The 17,127-nt window shown below is 42.3% G+C and overlaps 2 protein-coding genes across 2 annotated transcripts; one reads left to right on the plus strand and one right to left on the minus strand.

Annotated features, from left to right (window-relative positions):
- Positions 1-2,891: 2,891 nt before the first annotated feature.
- On the plus strand, positions 2,892-8,621 carry LOC119343388 (65-kDa microtubule-associated protein 5-like). Its single transcript, XM_037614364.1, has 11 exons — positions 2,892-3,131; positions 3,669-3,872; positions 4,018-4,272; positions 4,352-4,567; positions 5,242-5,397; positions 5,507-5,666; positions 6,548-6,699; positions 6,843-6,930; positions 7,355-7,428; positions 7,523-7,597; positions 8,135-8,621. The coding sequence occupies exons 1-11, from the start codon at positions 3,063-3,065 to the stop codon at positions 8,414-8,416; spliced, it is 1,731 nt and encodes a 576-aa protein (XP_037470261.1). The 5' UTR covers positions 2,892-3,062; the 3' UTR covers positions 8,417-8,621.
- A 5,310-nt stretch (positions 8,622-13,931) lies between these two features.
- LOC119343399 (WAT1-related protein At5g07050-like) lies at positions 13,932-15,679 on the minus strand. The gene is made up of 4 exons (XM_037614365.1): positions 14,972-15,679; positions 14,722-14,880; positions 14,472-14,623; positions 13,932-14,385 (listed from the first exon to the last, which is right to left on the minus strand). The coding sequence occupies exons 1-4, from the start codon at positions 15,608-15,610 to the stop codon at positions 14,121-14,123; spliced, it is 1,215 nt and encodes a 404-aa protein (XP_037470262.1). The 5' UTR covers positions 15,611-15,679; the 3' UTR covers positions 13,932-14,120.
- Between the last annotated feature and the right edge of the window lie 1,448 nt (positions 15,680-17,127).

Below are 17,127 nucleotides of genomic sequence, written 5' to 3' on the forward strand. Positions count from 1 at the left end.
GGCACCTGATTTTTAGGGATAAAGATGAGAGTGGACGCAAATTAGGGGAAAGATTGGAATTGTCCCTAATTCTTATATATTTACACTTGTTTTGCAAAATTATTCACATATGTCATAACCGCTAATTATGCTAGTCACACAAACTCTGATAGGTCCCAATGTCGTAATGGATTGGTTCCGGTGCAGAAGGAGCCACACATTATCAGGTGGGATTATAATCCTTAAACCATGAGTAATACTTTCTTTTTTTCATGGTAATACATGTCTCATTCATATTATAAAGATCAAAGTACAAGTCATGTAAGGACATGACAAAACTGAAAAGACAGCAGAACATCTCTGAGCTTCACATCAATGTCCGTCACCTACCTCCGGCACCACCATAACAGCCACCGAAGAAAAGAATGACGGACCACCTCCTCACCCGAGCTCGACACGACTCCATCGCTGATATGCAGCTTTACAGACCTCCAAGGTGGCTCACCAAAAGTGAAGCCATTGCCGTTGAATGAATCAGACCGGGGCAACACCTCGAACACGCCATCGAACTCCAGATCTGGCACCCCACCACGACTAAGACGCCGAAGGAGGAAACCGTACCTGCCATCCACGAACCACGAACCCAGCACAAGTTTCGTCTTCCAGATGTCGTCGATGTAGACCATAATCTGCATCCGCTCCTGGACTACCTCCCAAGCTCCGCGCCGACACTAGAGCAAACGTTGTTGCAACGGCGGAGCCCGAGGACACAGGTCCACCACGAGGATACCGCCGCCGCCATGCCATCCTTACTTGAACAGACCGGTTTCCAAATTCACCCCCAAACATTGGACCGAAGGCCTCGTCAGGCATGGATCCAAAGAATCTTTATTCAGCGCCGTCATCGTTGCCGCTGAAGCCAAGACGATGAACAGGCTAAAAACCTAGACTATGAGAGAGTAAAATGATCCACGCGCGTGGATCCGGCGACCTCCCTCACCACCAACGACCGAGGTCGCCATCGGAGGATAGCGCTGGAAGATTGGCCTCCTGACGACGGCTAGACCCTAGCCGCCAGGACCAGAGGAAAAATGTACGTCATGAGTAATACTTCCTCCATGGCGCTCAAATAGATGTATGTAGCACTGAAATACTTCTAAATACATCCATTTGAGCATCAACAAATTTTGAACGGAAGGAGTACAAAAGTACTCCCTTTCGTTTCTTTTTAGTCTGCATATAAGATTTGGTCAAACTTTGTAAAGTTTGACCAACTTTCTGAAAACAAATATCAATATCTAGAATACTAAAGTTCTATGTTATGAAAATTAATTTCATGATGCATGTAACAATATTGATTTCATATTGTGAATCTTGATAATTTTTTCTATAAACTTAGTCAAAGTTAACAAAGTTTGACTTTGATCAAATCTTATATGCAGACTAAAAAAGGGGTGGAGAGAAAAAACAAGCCTAGCCTATTTAGTAAAAAAAACTTTAAAACTGTACCCAAAACCGGGGAAATTTTGAACGCCACTTGCCAAAATCACTAATTAAGGAGTACTCTTTGCGAAGATCACTCCAACTTTTTCAGGTTGCGACAAGTGGCGCGCTGGGAGTTTTTTTTTCTTTTTTCGTAGATCCGTTTGTTCAAAATGTTTTATCTCTTAAACTGTGCGTCCAAATCTTGAACCGTTTTCGCCATTGGATTCCTCGCGTCGAGATCTTCAAAACTAGATCCCATGTTGATAGGTTTTGGCGAACTTTTTTTCACAAAAAAAAGGACAAAAAAACCGACGAAAAAACCGAACCGGGAGAACGGCTTTTTTTCCTTTCCGAAAAAGGCACGCCCGTACCTCTGACAAAATCACAACAGTGCCTCTCGCGGAAGCAAAACCGTGACTCCCGCGAAAGAAAAAAAAACAGAAAACGCGTTTTTTTCCGTTTCCGAGGAGGCATGGATGTGACTCTCGCGAAAGCACAAACGTGCCTCCCGCGGAAGCAAAATCGTGACTCTTACGAAAAAAAATAGAAAACATTTTTTTCCGTTTCCAAGAGGCACGGCCATGACTCTCGCGAAAGCACAACCGTGCCTCTTGCGGACGCAAAACCGTGACTCTCGCGAAAGGAAAAATACAGAAACTGCGTTTTTTTTTCGTTTTCGAGAGGCACTGCCGTGACTCTTGCGAAAGAAAAAATGTGTTTTTTGCGCAATATTTTTTTTTTGAATTTTTGTTGTTGTCGAAAAGCTAGGGAAAACCGGTGGAAAACCAAAACGTCGAAAAAACCTGAAAAAAATCATTTAAAAAGCCGAAAACGCGTGCGGAAAAATATAAAAAAACAAAATCTGGAGGGAGCGTCCAGAGCGCGACATGTGACGAATGACTGAGAGCGCGTCAAGTGGCGCTGATCGTTGCGAGACTCCCGAAAAAGGAGGCGAATCCTCTAACTTAGAGAAGTAAAGTCACGATGCTACAATGTAATCATAGTGTAAAATGAAGAAGGAATGTTAGACACATTTAGTGGATTATTTACTATTGATATTTACTGTAGATATAAATAATCTATAATTAATTTTATTTTACCATCAAATTGTTTGTATGTAATGATTAATTTACACATTAAATTTGTAATTTGCATATTAATTTAAATCATTTTAGCCTTAATCATATGGATTGCAAGAAGGAAAGTTAGGGGATTATAGTTTCTCTAACTTTCCTTCTTAATATTAGAGGATCTGATTCCCCCGAAGAAGTGCTGGTAATTAGTTGCTCTCGCCACTTGCTCCGGATCGATCAATCAATCAGAGTAGACTAGGCCGGCTAGAGCGTAACAACCCCACCGGTTTCAATTTCAATTTCAATCACGGCCCAGCAAAGTCGGCGAGAACGCCGCACCCGCTTTCAAATCCTCTCCCCCTCCTCCCCTCTTCGTCGTCCCATCGTTCCCCTTCCTCCTCCCGCTCCTCCCCTTTCAAACCCCTCTCCCCCCTCCCTATAAACCTAGGCGAGGGAGCGCCCGCAGACCACTCCCAGAGCCCAGATCTATCCAACCCCTCTTCCATCGCCCCGTCGTCCTCGTCCATGGCGACTCCGCCGTCGCCGCCGCCGCCCACGCGCGCCTCCTGCGGCTCTTTACTCCAGGAACTGCAGGTACGGTCTCGCCTCTCCTGTGATTCCATTTCTTGGCGCACGACTTTGGTGCTAGTTTCTTGGGGAAAGGACCGACCCGGTCTTCGTTTTGTCGCGTTCGTGATGCTGCGTTGTTTGCCGGAAAGTTGTGTAGACGGTGGTTCTAGGCGCATCTCTTGATGCTTTCTTGGTTAAAAGATCTTGGTTATTTCGCTGCTTAGTCCCTGAATTCGGTGGTGACCTGCGCATCTCTTGATGTTTTCTTGGTCTTGGTTATTTTGCTGCCTAATCCCCGAATTCGGTTGCCACATTGCATCTCTCGGTGCTTACTGATGGTTGTTGTACTGCTTGTGGTAGTTAATTGGTCCGTGATTATGATTCTGGTAAGCCGTTGCCCAAAATTTCCCCCTGTTTACATGTTTGCCTCCTTGTCTGCTGGTGCTAACTGCTAAGTATGCAGTTTTCTTTGATCCTTTCGTGTCTTTATAAGCATCACTTCTCATGTAATTGCCGTATGTACTGTCAGCCTTTTGCTGAAGATCGCATTTGTTGATTCAGGAACTATGGGGAGAGATAGGCCCGGATGAACTGGAAAGAGATAGGATGATCTTGCAGTTGGAGGAGGACTGCCTCAATGTTTACAGGAAGAAAGTTGAACAAACTAGAAAGCAAAAGGCAGACCTGCTTCAAGTGATGTCCTTGGGCGAAGCTGAGATAGAAAAGATACTTTCTGCTCTGGGAGAGCGTGAATCCTTTTCTAGGGTCAGTGATTTTTTTTCCTGATCCTTTCAGAAAATATATTATTTCCTGATCCTTTCATAAAAAATATTATTTCCTGATCCCTTCCGTGCCTTTTGCTGATATCATGCTCCAGTCTTATGTGCTATGTTTGGCTTTTGTTCTTTAGGTGGGGAAGCTTGGGGGTACATTAATGGAACAACTTGCAAAACTAGAGCCAGTTCTGGATGATCTGAGACGGCGGAGAGATGAGCGCATAAATGAATTTTTGGCTGTTCAGCTGCATATAGTTCGTCTACAAGCTGAGATTTCAGGAACTATTAATCATGGGGATCCTGCAGCTCCTTTAGTGGATGAGACTGACCTATCTACAGGAAGACTGGCTGAACTGAAAACCCAGCTTAATGAGCTCCAAACAGAAAAGGTTAGGCACCTGGTATAAGCCTATCATTTCCTGAATCTTTCAACTCCGACGCTTAAATTGTTTGTCCTGATGTTTTCAGAATCTCAGACTGCAAAAGATTGATGGTCAGATCAAGTGTATTAATGAAATGTGCAACATGATGTCTCTTGATCTTAAGAAGACATTATATGAAGTTCATCCCAGCTTTGTTGAATTGGAAAGAATCAAATCCATGAGTATAAGTGATAGCACACTTGATAGGCTTGCAGGAAAACTTCACGCACTAAATCAAGAAAAGAAACAGAGGCTGCGGAAGGTACTGATGTTTGCTGTTCATGTTAGTCATTTAACAAAAGTATGGGTCTCTGTGTATCTTTAATGTATTCACCTTAGTGTATATTTATTTTACTGTTGACGTCCAGTATGGGCCTGGCATTGTGTTTGAGTAGTTGACCTGGCAAATCATATCATGATTTATTTTCTGAACTGTTGAATATGTTGTATTGGTTGTCACTCTTATGATTGAATGTACCTGTACATTTAATAAAAGCAGGAGTCTGCATGTATCTTACTTCAATGCTTTCACCTTGGCGTATATTGTTTTACTATTTGACCTCCAGTATGTGAGTCATTGACTTTGAGACTTGACATTATGATGCGATTCAGCTTAGCAAAGCATATCATGATTTTTTTTCTATACCTTTTGTAGTATGATTTCTTTGGTTTTATGCCATTCCATTATGATTCACATACATTATACATGACATGGTTTGACCAGTGTATTTGTTCATTGGGCAGCGCTCAAAATTCTTCAATCAATCATACATTCATACTGTAATTGCCATCCTAATTCTGTTTAATTTTTGACCAGTGTATGGTTTATGGACTTGTGCACTTTAGCATGCTTTCCTTTCAACTTCTGCTAAATATTGTTCCATATTTCTTTGTATCAAAGATCCACATTGTTGAAATTTGCATTATCTATTGCAGCTACAAGATCTTGGAAGCACACTCATTGAGTTATGGAGTCTAATGGACACACCATTAGATGAACAGAAATGCTTTGATCATGTTACCTCTTTGATTTCAGTCTCACCCAATACAGTGATGCCCCAAGGATGCCTTGCACATGACCTTATTGAGAAGGTTACAATTGATTGTCTATTTATTTACTTATTTTCTTTGGATTTTCATCAAGCTAATTTCTTCAAATTATACTAATTTTCATGTAAAATTCCTTTTCCCCCTTGTTTAGGTAGAGGTTGAGGTCAAGAGGCTGAAGCATTTGAAAGCTAGCAAAATGAAAGAGCTTGTCTTAAAGAAAATGACTCAGCTTGAAGAAATCTACAGAAGTGTTCACATGCATATTGACAGCGATCATGAGTGGCGGATTCTCACTGAGCTTATTGATTCTGGTTCACTTCTTTCCCGTGCCTTTCATCCTGAAGATACATAACTGAAGTTATTTTATACAGTTTTGTTTCCATTAAGAACTACCTGATGCATGATTTAACTGGTGCTCCTTAGTTATATAACGTTGCCGTTTCTATCTCACCTTAAAATTCTGTGAATTTCTTAGTCAAATGCAATGGTAGGTAGGTTCTGAAACTGTCTTTCAACTTTGTGTCTTCTAGTGTCAGCTTGAATATTTAGGCAGATCAATTTTGACACAAATTGAATAAGCTCTTATCAAAACTAAAAGAGCATGCAGTAATGGGCGGTTGGATGAGAAAATTGCTGTTCTGTTGAAATGCTGGTTTCTTAATATTGTATGCACTATTCTGTTTAAAAGCTGTCTTTGTTTCTTACATTAAGTTTTTTGAGCTACTGTTCTGGATTTGTTGGCACATCAGACACAAGTTTTAAACTTGGAGCACTCAGTTCCTTTACTTTTAACATATCCATCATAGCAACTTATTTCCCTTGGCAATTGACCCAGCACAATTGCATATTTCTACTAGACTCGAAGCATTAAGGCATAAAAGTTGTGGAGCATTAATCATGATAAAATAAACATCTCCAGAAACAACTGGATTTAATCATCAAAATCGTCTAAAATAAATGGCAATATTTAATTGCAGAAGTAAAGGCTGATAATACTCAAATAGTGGCATTTTTTGAAATGCCAGTGACATGAGGTTATTTTTATAAGTACTCAGTTGTTTTTACTAAGTATCTCAACGGTAGTTTCCTAAAGGAAGATATTTTACTGTTACCATATTGCTCTTAGTTTATTCCCTAATGGCACAGTACTATTATCTGTTGAATTTGACAATGTATAAACTTTGTTTTGTAGGTAGAGCAGATCTCTCAGAGCTGCTTACAGATATGGATGACCGAATTGCAGAAGCAAGAGATCTTGCTCTAAGCAGAAAGGACATTCTAGAAAAGGTGGAAAAATGGACATCAGCAACTGAAGAGGAGGGTTGGCTCGGTGAATATGAGGGGGTAAATTGAATTTTCTTCTTCTTAACTTTAAATGCTCTTTGGTCTATACTTGTTCCAATGGTTAATCGACCAGCTAGTTATCTTTAGTCAAAGTATTACATTGTTGCATCTGCCATAGACCATTTATATGGTTTCAATTTCAGGATCAAAATCGCTATAATGCTGGTCGAGGAGCTCACATAAATCTCAAGCGCGCGGAGAAGGCAAGGGTATTGGTCAGCAAAATTCCATGTATGCCTCTATACTTGTGTGTGTGTGTCTACTGGTAATTTCTATTGTTTGGATGAGCCTTTACGTGATTATCATTTTGGATTGCTTGGACAATAGCTGTGATTATGTTGAATTTTACCCGCTGCTTAATTTGTTCTAGATGAATACTATAGTTGGACATAACTGAAGCTTTATTTAAAATATTCAACAATGTGAAATCTTCTGGAAACATGCTTATGGGTCATTTGATGCACCTGTTAGTCAAGGTACACCCAGTTAGTTTAATTTACAATGAGCATGGCAATTATAACATTTTAACTATCTCTGACACTCATTTCCTTCTGTTTTCTGGTGTTTGTCCTACTGATCTTTAGGTTTGATTTCTCTAACAGAAGTTTTTGTTGATACCTCTGTTTCTCAACTTCAATATTGTTTTACCATGTAGCCCTGCTGGAGAATTTGACTACTAAAGTTAATGCTTGGGAAAAGGAGAAGGGCATGCCATTTATGTATGATAAGGCAAGTTCAGTTACCAAATGCTCTTTTCAAACGAATATGTTTCAATTTGTCAATTTCATCTTACTAATGTAACATTTGCCGCATTCATTTACAGAAGAGGCTTTTGGATAGCTTAGAAAAATACACCTCTGAAAGACAACAAAAGGAAGAGGAAAAACGTCGATCACGGGTTGGTTCTCCATGCCTCTTGTTCCACTCAATCCTTGTTCATCAGTGTGTTCGGCCTCTTTTTTTAGCTTCTTGAGAACATTTCAGGAAATATATATTGTAACCTTGCTCAGTATCATGAATACAAATGATACAACAAGTAATACTTGTTTCATATTTTCCATGCCTCTTGTTCCACTCAATCTGTCACATTCATCAGTGTGTGTGTCTGGTGTCTTTGTAGGTTCCCTCTTTAGCTTTCTTGAAATCTTCTCTGATAACATTTCTGGAGATATATATTCAAATCTGGGTCAGTATCATGAGTACAAATGATCAACATGGAAGTAATAATCGAGCCATTCCCTCGTTAAGATAGCTCAAATTGCCTCTTACAATTCTCATTCACCATATCACATGTTAGATGTTTTGTTCTCTTCTCCACATCACTTATTTGGGGAGTTGATAGGAGAGTTAGGATGGGTGTGTTACCTTGTATGTTGGCTTTCCTGCTACTAATTTCAACTCTAATGGGTTGCTGAAATGTTTTAACTATCTCCAGGAACTTAAGAAACTACAAGAACAGTTTGCAGCAGAACAAGGTGCGCCATATGGAGCAAAGCCTAGTCCTATGCGCCCGCTTTCGGCAAGGAAACCTCTTGGGCAGAGTACTAATGTCAACATTGTTGGTGGAACTCCTAACAGCCGGCGTGTGACTACCCCAGTTTCACGCAAGGGAGGCTTGTCTTGTGGAAAAATGAAGGATACTGGCAAGACAGCTGCTTCTATACCGGCAAATTATGTTTCTCTTCCCAAGGATTGCTCAGACAATTCTTACATGTGAAAATGTAACCACCTCCAACAAGTTGGCCTCTAGCCTGTACTTTCATACGTTTGGTCTCATATAGGTTAACTGCTTGTTAATGCTTGAATTGTTTGAATCGTTGATCTTAACTTCTGATGCAAAACCTGTTTCTGCTCCCGCACAATGCTTCTGCAGAATATCCCTAAAAAAATGCGTCTGCAGAATAGAAACTCGATATCTCAGATATTTGCGCTGAAGAAGCTTTCTGTTTTATATAATATGCGTCAATTATATATAGTTATTTTGATCTCTGGTTATCCTTTTGTGAAAAAAGTACAGTTTTTGCTGGTCCAGTCTGGGTTAGGATTCAGCAGTTTGTTGCCTCATGTTTAGAAACTCTTACCTTGTAGTGTCAATGTTTAATGACTAAAAGTCATCAACAAAAACTGTTGGGAAAATTTGAAAATATGTCATAGTGTGGATTTGAGATTTGCCATCACATGACCGAACAATCTACGGTTCCTTCTGAGTCGTAGCTCTTTTCCCTCATGCGCAGTCTTCATTAGGCCCTGTACAATGGGAGGTGCTTAGAGAGATGCTTAGAAAAATAAACCAGTTTTTTCTTAAGCACCAGTGCCTATTTCTACAGGAGAGACGCTTAGTTAAGTGTCTATCTTGTACAAATAAGCACCGGTGCTTAAAAAAACCTGGTTTATTTCATTAAGCATCTTCCTTAAGCACCTCCCATTGTACAAGGCCTTAGTAGTTGTCTGTGCTCAGTTCCAGTGTAATGATCTCACTCAAGCACACTACATGTTAGTGTGCCTTGCTTGGTCATTCCATTGATTCTAAAGGCAGCTTTGGTGCTTCATGTCTACTCTCTTTACTCTCTTGTTGCTAATCCAGCAGGTAAAGTGATAGTAAATCTCCAGCTAAATAATTCAGTGACATATGCCCCCAAGATCTGATCCCAAAGTAGCATTCATCTAGTCGGCATTTTAGTTGAAGTTATGGGTGTTCCTTCAGTGCGAAACTTAATAAAATGCGACCTTGGAACCAAGAATAGTGCTCATTGTTAATTACCACTAGGTCTCTGTTATTATCCTCGAGCACAGCAGCAGCCAGGTGGTTTTCAACTTAGAAAGTGGAAGAAATTACTCCTTCCCTCGCAAGACGACGCGCCTGAACTACCTAGTGACTTTTATAAAGACAGCGGTGATGTTAACACACAGGATTTGGCGTGTAGGTCTTGAATCGTAGTGCAACACACATGATGTAACATGCACAACTAGTTCACACCACAGTTCAGGTCTAACATGGAAAATAAAAGAGTCAATTACACCATTAGTGTCACAACTTGGCGTGAAAAGTCAGTTTAGTGCTTAAACTTGCGGCATACATTGAACTGGTGGAACAACTTGGCTTTGACGTGCATATACGGTGCAAATCACGTTTCTATACGAACACAGTGCTGATTAGGCGCGCCAACGTGGCACGGGCCCGCTGTCAGGGACAGGTTGACGAGGAGCTTATCTTGCAAAAAAAAAAACCTCAGAATTTTTTACATTTCTCTCACGGATGGAGCTGTGCGGGGTCCATCTGTCAGCAACCCACAACATTTTGCAAAAATTGTCGCCAATGGGATTCGATTCCGTGACCTGCAGGAGCAAATGCCACACCAGTACAGTCGTCAACGTTCCTTATAATAAAATTGATACGTAGCATATACTCTCTCCGTCCGGAAATACTTGTCATCAAAATGAACAAAAGGAGATGTATCTGGACGTATTTTAGTTCTAAATATATTCATTTTTATTCATTTTGATGACAAGTATTTCCGGATGGAGAGAGTATAAACTTTCTATCTTAAGAGGAAAGGAGTCACAACAGCCCATTTTGCACTGTTATTTGAAAACACTTTATAAATACATGATTATTGTAACAATGTGCTATAAATAAAGTAAATTTCAAAATAACAATGAACACTTTTATATACTGCATAAATATTTTTAATAATATAGATAAGTTTTAAATAATACTTGAATATTTTTATAACATAATATTATTCTATATTATCATTATTTCTCACATAAGAATATAATTTACAAATATTTTATAAATTCCTACAAAAAGTAACACGGCTGGGTGGTGCGGTGGCCACTCACACCTGATGCCCAGATATTGCTGCTTCGAATCCCAGCCAACTATTTTTACACTATACGTGTAAAAAAAATTACACTATGCGGATATATGTTTTCTAAAGCATGAAAACTTCTATGTACTGCATGAATAATTTGGTGAAACTGTGAATATTTAAAATTTATGAAAATATATAGAAAACTAAAAACTTTCTTAAAGCATGAACACTTTTATATACTTACATGATTTTTTTAAACGGTGACATTTTTAAACTTATAAAAGCATTTACTAAAATATAGTATAAAAATAAACACTTTTTAAAGCATGAATACTTTTGTATATTACATTAATATTTATTTAAAAATGTGACAAAAATTAAACTTATATAAGCATTTGTTGAGTATATGTTTTTATCCAATGTGCAAATTATTACATGAACAGTTCTTTATTTATAATTTACATGGATAATGTTAAATTAATAAATGATTATTTTATAATTTAAATTAATTTATTAATATGTATATTATTTATAACGCACGATTATAATTTATAAATATCCTATAAATTCGTAAAAGAACAGTGTAAAATGGGTGGTCGGGACTGTAGCCCGCATAATATTCAAAAAATATATAGGGGCAGGATCCAGTTGTTACATGAATTTGTCCTTGCTCAGGCGGTTAGCCGCGCGCAGCTGTGAGCTACAGGACAGCGGTTTGAATCCTTGCAGGTGCCATTTTTTAATTATTTTTGAGACGCTGACAAGTGGACCCTTGCGGCCGTGGCAAGAGCTTTTTTGTGAGGAAAAAATTAAGAGGTTTCTTTTGTGCAAAATAGCAGGCCACATGTCCTCTTTGCCTTGCTGACAGCGGGCCCATGTCACATTGGCGTGCCTAATCAACACCCTCTTCGTATAGAAACGTAATTTGCATCGTATATGCACGCCAAAACCAAGTTGTGGCACCAATTTAATGTATGCCACAAGTTTTAGCACTAAACTGATTTTTCACGCCAAGTTGTGGCACCAGTGGTGTAATTGACTCAAAATAAAAGCAACCAAGGAGTCCGCTGCCGCATGCATCACATAAAGCTATTGACAACTAATGCTGAGTCGGATGAGTAGAAAATTAAGGATTGCACTGCCTTGGGTGCCCGAGAAGTCGACGGTGGCGTTAATATCGACAAATACTCAACAGAAAGTGCTTTACATGTTAGTTAAAGCACTGAGCATAAGCTGTTCTGGTAATTTTTCGCAAAGTTAAATCACGAGGGTTCCTGATGTTACTTGGCGTGTTAAAAATCAGGTGTTGGTTAAAGTACAAAAGTTCCACCAATTGTAGCAATTTGTTTTTATCCTTGGTTGAATGTTGGCCTGGTCATCTACGAATCTCTTCTTTTATTGGATCTGGGTGATACTGACACCTCAATTATAGATGGGGCCACAAATTTGTGCACTTCTGAACCTGTGCTGGAGCTTATGATACACTAGACATGCTGTTTAGAGCACCCATGATGCCTGCTTATAACATATCAGGATATCAAGAGACAAAAACCAAGAAGGCGATTCGGGTTTGTGGTATCATATATTTTGCAATTTGAGGGGGGTGACATGGTTTGTCCTTTGGCATATCACCATCTGACAGTTCGCTCTTATTTTTATGCCCATGCCGTATCATTTTCTGGTTTGGAACAAGGTATCTTAGTAAGATCACGGCCTCGTGTAATGCTCTTTATTCTATTAGCATTTCTGCCCCTGTTTTTAGCATTCTGCTGAGGTTACCTACTTGCCATACAGCGGGTTTCATTGGTTTTCGGAGATTAAGCGAATTGCTGCGTGTGGGCTGAGTGTAGAAACACTAATTTTATGAGTGTGGTTGGCTTTATGCTAAGCATTGCTTCTCTACACAGAGAAGGCTTTCGGTTATTCCAAGACGTCGACCGATGTTCGGTGGGAGCACTTTCCCTGGCTGATCACAGGGGGATAAGCTTGGAGACTCGCTAATCGTCTACTCGTAAAACCAACTGGAGCAAGCATCTTACACGCTAAGCAGTCAGATAAGTCACAAGCGTGCGTTTTTTGGTGCTGTCCTAGCTGAAAAAAGGAGCTAATAAAGCAGAATTGCATTTGAAACGTATCTTGCATGTGTAGGCATAGCTAATGCGTTTTCAAACAATTTGAGCACGCATTTTTTTGTCGTCTTGCAATGCCTTCCCAAGACGCTATGTGGATCGATCATGACACTTTGCGTGATTAAAAACTTGCCATTATCACTTGAAAAAAAAAACTTGCCATTATATGTACTGTTATTGTTGCAGTTCTTCTTCTTCAGGCAATGATCTGTCTGAAAACATGATTAACTAGAGCCAGGACAAGGAGTGATATGTACCCATCACCATGGACAATTTGCGGTGCGAAACGTGTTTTTCGGTTTCCAAGTAGCCAGTGATGTAGAATCCATTAACTTGCATTGGCACATCCCAGTCTCATCTGCAACCTGTTATTCCCCCCAAGGCAATGGAAGCCAGGGAGGTGGAGGGAGGGAACCTACGAGAGCTCGTCGATCGACCGGGTCCGCCATGCCGTGCCCAGGATTGACACCGCGAAAAGACGGAGCATGAGAAAGGTGGTGGAGGAGGAGGAGGCAGGCAGGCAGGGGGCACATGATTCAGATAACTGTTCTTGTTCCTGGCCCCGGGGCTTTGGGGCACCAACTTGCCCGGGGATGGGACCTCGGATTCGAATCTTTATTCCCGGCTAAAGGAGATTCATGCTGGTTTAAGACTTGACACTGAATCTTTGCGAGTGCGCGCTAAGTAGGATTCCATGCTTTTCTTTTCTGGGGAAATGTTTATTCCTAGCTCCTTCCAGCTCTCATCACTTGTTAATAACCCTGATTCTTTAAGGCCATAGTTGCCAATTACTTAAGACAGAGGGTTCTCGGAATCACTAGCACATACGTACATCACATGTATGGTGGGAGCATTATCTTAACTAACCTCTCAAGATGCAATGGGGGTAAAGTTCATGAATAATGTAAGATATATACGGCTATGCGCCAACCGCCGCATCCGAACGGTACGTAGCGAAAACGCACATTTGACAAATATATAGAATTGAAAAGATATGGAAAATGCAGAAAGAGATATGGTTATTTCCCTTTCGGAGTTTGAGGAGTGCTGCCTGCCTGCCTGCCCACAAATCCCACGTCCAATCAATCATGTGAGCCCAAAGACTATGATTCCTTTTGTGCACTACTAGGCGAGGAGTTGGGAAGCAGGATAGCCTGACATGATCAAGCACTTTCCTCATATAGGATTGGAAGAGCTAGCTGAGGTATAGCATAATCATGGCTCATATGTCATAATTAACTTCTGAAGGGGGTAGCTGATACAAGAGATGCAGATAGATAAGACAGGCTACCACAAACAGAAAGCATCGGCTTAATTAGCTAGAGACGTTACAAAGCTCTTCCTCACAGCATATGTTTTACCAGGTTCGTCACCAGGAAGACCAGTTATACTCTTACTGTTACTACCACCACTGCTCAGAGCACTAGACCACCGCACCACCACAGCATCAAGATCCACCTATCTCTTGCTCCAACGATCAGTTCTCGTCGTCGCGCTGCACCCGGGCAGCTTCCCCGGCGGCGGCGGGCACCGAGATGGTGACCGCCTTGCCGTTGGCCTGGGCCTTCTCCAGCTCCACCTCGTCCAGCTCCACCATGTCCATGATCCTGCCGTTGCCCTCGACGCCCTTGATCGCCACGGGGATCTCCGTCGCCTCGATCTCCTTCTTCTCCACGTCCTCCTTGTGCTTCCCCCAGAGCACCGAGTAGAGCCCGGCCACGATCAGGACGGACCCGATGATCCTGGCCAGAAACAGCAAGAATAATGTAACTGACTGTTGCTCTATCTTGTCTCTCATGCATGGAGATGAGGATTGAGATGCACGTACCCTCCGAGGTAGATGTTCTCGGCGAGGATGAAGGAGCCCATGATGGCCACCACGATCATCATGAGCGGGCTGAAGGCCGAGGCGAAGACCGGGCCCCGGCTCTGGATCACCAGCCCTTGCACGTAGTAGGCAATGCTCGACGTCACGATACCCTGCACACATACATATTCACAGAGATTCATGGTCAGTACCATGCCATGTTTAGTTATTGTCTCGATCTGATGGTGCTAGTATGGCCTGTGAGGCTTACGGCGTAGGCGGCGGCGAGGAGGTTCATGTCGAAGCCGATCTTCCAGACGTCGGTGGTGTGCTCCATGGCCAAGGTGACCACGATGGCCTGCAGGGTGCCCACGAAGCAGATGAGCGTCGTCAGGGTCAGCGGCGCGTCGTACCTCGTCAGCGTCGGGCCCTGCATGCACCAAACACTACCTGTTAGGATTCTCAGTTCATGCATGTATGGTCGCATGGACAGGAGGGAAGCGAGCTAGCTATATATAGACCTGGAGGATGAAGAGGGAGGCCCATGCAAGGGTGGCGATGATGAGGAATATGGACCCCTTGAACCAGTCCTTGGCGGCGGCGGCGGCGTCCTGGTGCGGGCCGGGGAGGTGCGCGTGCCTGGACCAGATCATCTCCACGGCGCGGCCCTTGTAGAGCGTCATGAGCATGGCGCCGGCCACCGTGACGAGCGTGCCGGCCACCTTGGCCATGCACCTGGCCTTCTTGAGGTCCACCTTCTCCATCCGGAAGATGACCGCCATGACGAAGGTCATGGCGGGGAGCATGTTGCTCATGGCGCAGGAGAAGGTGGGCGAGGTGTACTTGAGGCCGGCGTAGTAGAAGTTCTGGTCGATGACGGGGCCCATGAGGGCGAGGAGGAAGATGTTGAGGAAGACGAGGGGGGTCATCCGCGGCGGGCGGGCCTTGCCGCGCTCCAGGAAGAGCGCGAAGGGCGCGATGGAGAGGGTGGCGAAGGCGTGGCGGTACACCACCAGCACGTAGTGGCTCATGCCGTGGTTCAGCGACACCTTGGTGATCACGTTCATCCCGGCGTACCCGAACTGCAGCGAGATCATCGCCACGTACGGCTTGCACCGCTGCATCAGCGTCTCCCCCTCGCCGCCCGGCTGCATCGCCATTGCTGGCTGGCTAGGTACGTGAAGTGCTGGCGGGGAGTGGAGTGGAGTGGAGGAGTGGTGTGGTGTGCCCGTTGCTCCTTCGCCTGAGGAATGACAAGCGGCGCGGGCTCGTATTTATAGCCGCTCCACGGGCGTGCGGGGGCCAGAGCTTACGTAGGTGGCGGGGCCGGCGCCGGTAGGCGGCTTCGCTCGCTGCACGGGATGCTCTTATTCCCACACTGGTGCGGATGCTCGCGTGCCACTGGTGTGTTGGTTGTGAGTAGCTAGTTGTTTGCTACTGTGCTTGAATGGAAGGAATGGATCGGTTGATCGGATGAACTTATCCATATGCAAGTCCGTGTAGCCTGCGTCGGCTGCCTCTGTTCCAAACTTCCAATTACATGTGCATTTCTGCTTGGCTTTTTGCTAATTATACCAGGCACATTTTTTTGTTTGCAAAATAATTATCTGATCTAGTAATAACGGTAAAAAAAATCAATCGGTAACAAAAAATACACTAACATCCATGGAGTCCGGAAGGGATTGCGACTGCAGATCAAGACGATGCACGGACGAACAACCGACCATGGCCACTACAAATAGCCGTCTGCCCGACAAGGAGAGGATAGCTCGCTATAGGGTCTTCGGAACGCTAATCTCGATGGACCAATAGAGCCATTGGATCTGATCTAGACATTCTGTCTAGTTTGTCCGCCCCAACTCGACAGAAACAACCTGTACACCACTATTGATATCATTTTGTAATATAATCCAATACAAGGCAGGAATATGGTTGTTACCCGCATCGCGGAGGTCCGAACTTGGGCAAACAGTGCCCTGTGTCCGTCTGGTAACCTGAGATGACGTATGTCTCATACAAATTACAGTTTTGCTAGAACTCATCTAGATGAGATATAATTTGGTCTCATTCATTTTTTATAGCCATTGAATGTGATGCTATAAGATGCGTGTGTGCTGATGTGGGTTGTATCTATTCTTGTTTTCAAAGTGAATGAGACCAAATTATATCTCATCTAGATGAGTTCTAGATACTCCCTACAAATTAAGTGCAACTTCCGCACACTTGTTAGTTACACCGAAAAACAGACTTCAACAACAGCATAGCAGAAAAACAAGATAATAAAAAGTTCGCCAAAATGAATACATAATATTTTAAATGTAAAGAAAATCATGATAATTGGAAAACATATTCTCAAAAATATAAAAAAATACTGAAAAACTATAAATTATAAAATTTTATTGAGGAAAATATTAAATATTTTTGAAAAGGTGTTTGTTTGGAGAATTCTCACAATATTTGTCGGCCTTCAATGGATGTTCTGATTTTTTTTCTTATTGTTGGTCATTTTAATTTATCTTATTCATTCATTATTTGTTTCTTCATCTCTTTCAACATATTTTTGTTGACTGTGTTGCCACGTGAACGAAAGCATTGGGAGGACCAGAATTCTCTTCACCAGTATTCCCCCATGCTCTGGCTTGGGGGCAAGCTGTTTCTAAAGATCAAGCCGGGGCGA

The sequence above is a fragment of the Triticum dicoccoides genome, chromosome 1B, assembly GCF_002162155.2.
Source record: "Triticum dicoccoides isolate Atlit2015 ecotype Zavitan chromosome 1B, WEW_v2.0, whole genome shotgun sequence".
Lineage (NCBI taxonomy): Eukaryota > Viridiplantae > Streptophyta > Magnoliopsida > Poales > Poaceae > Triticum > Triticum dicoccoides.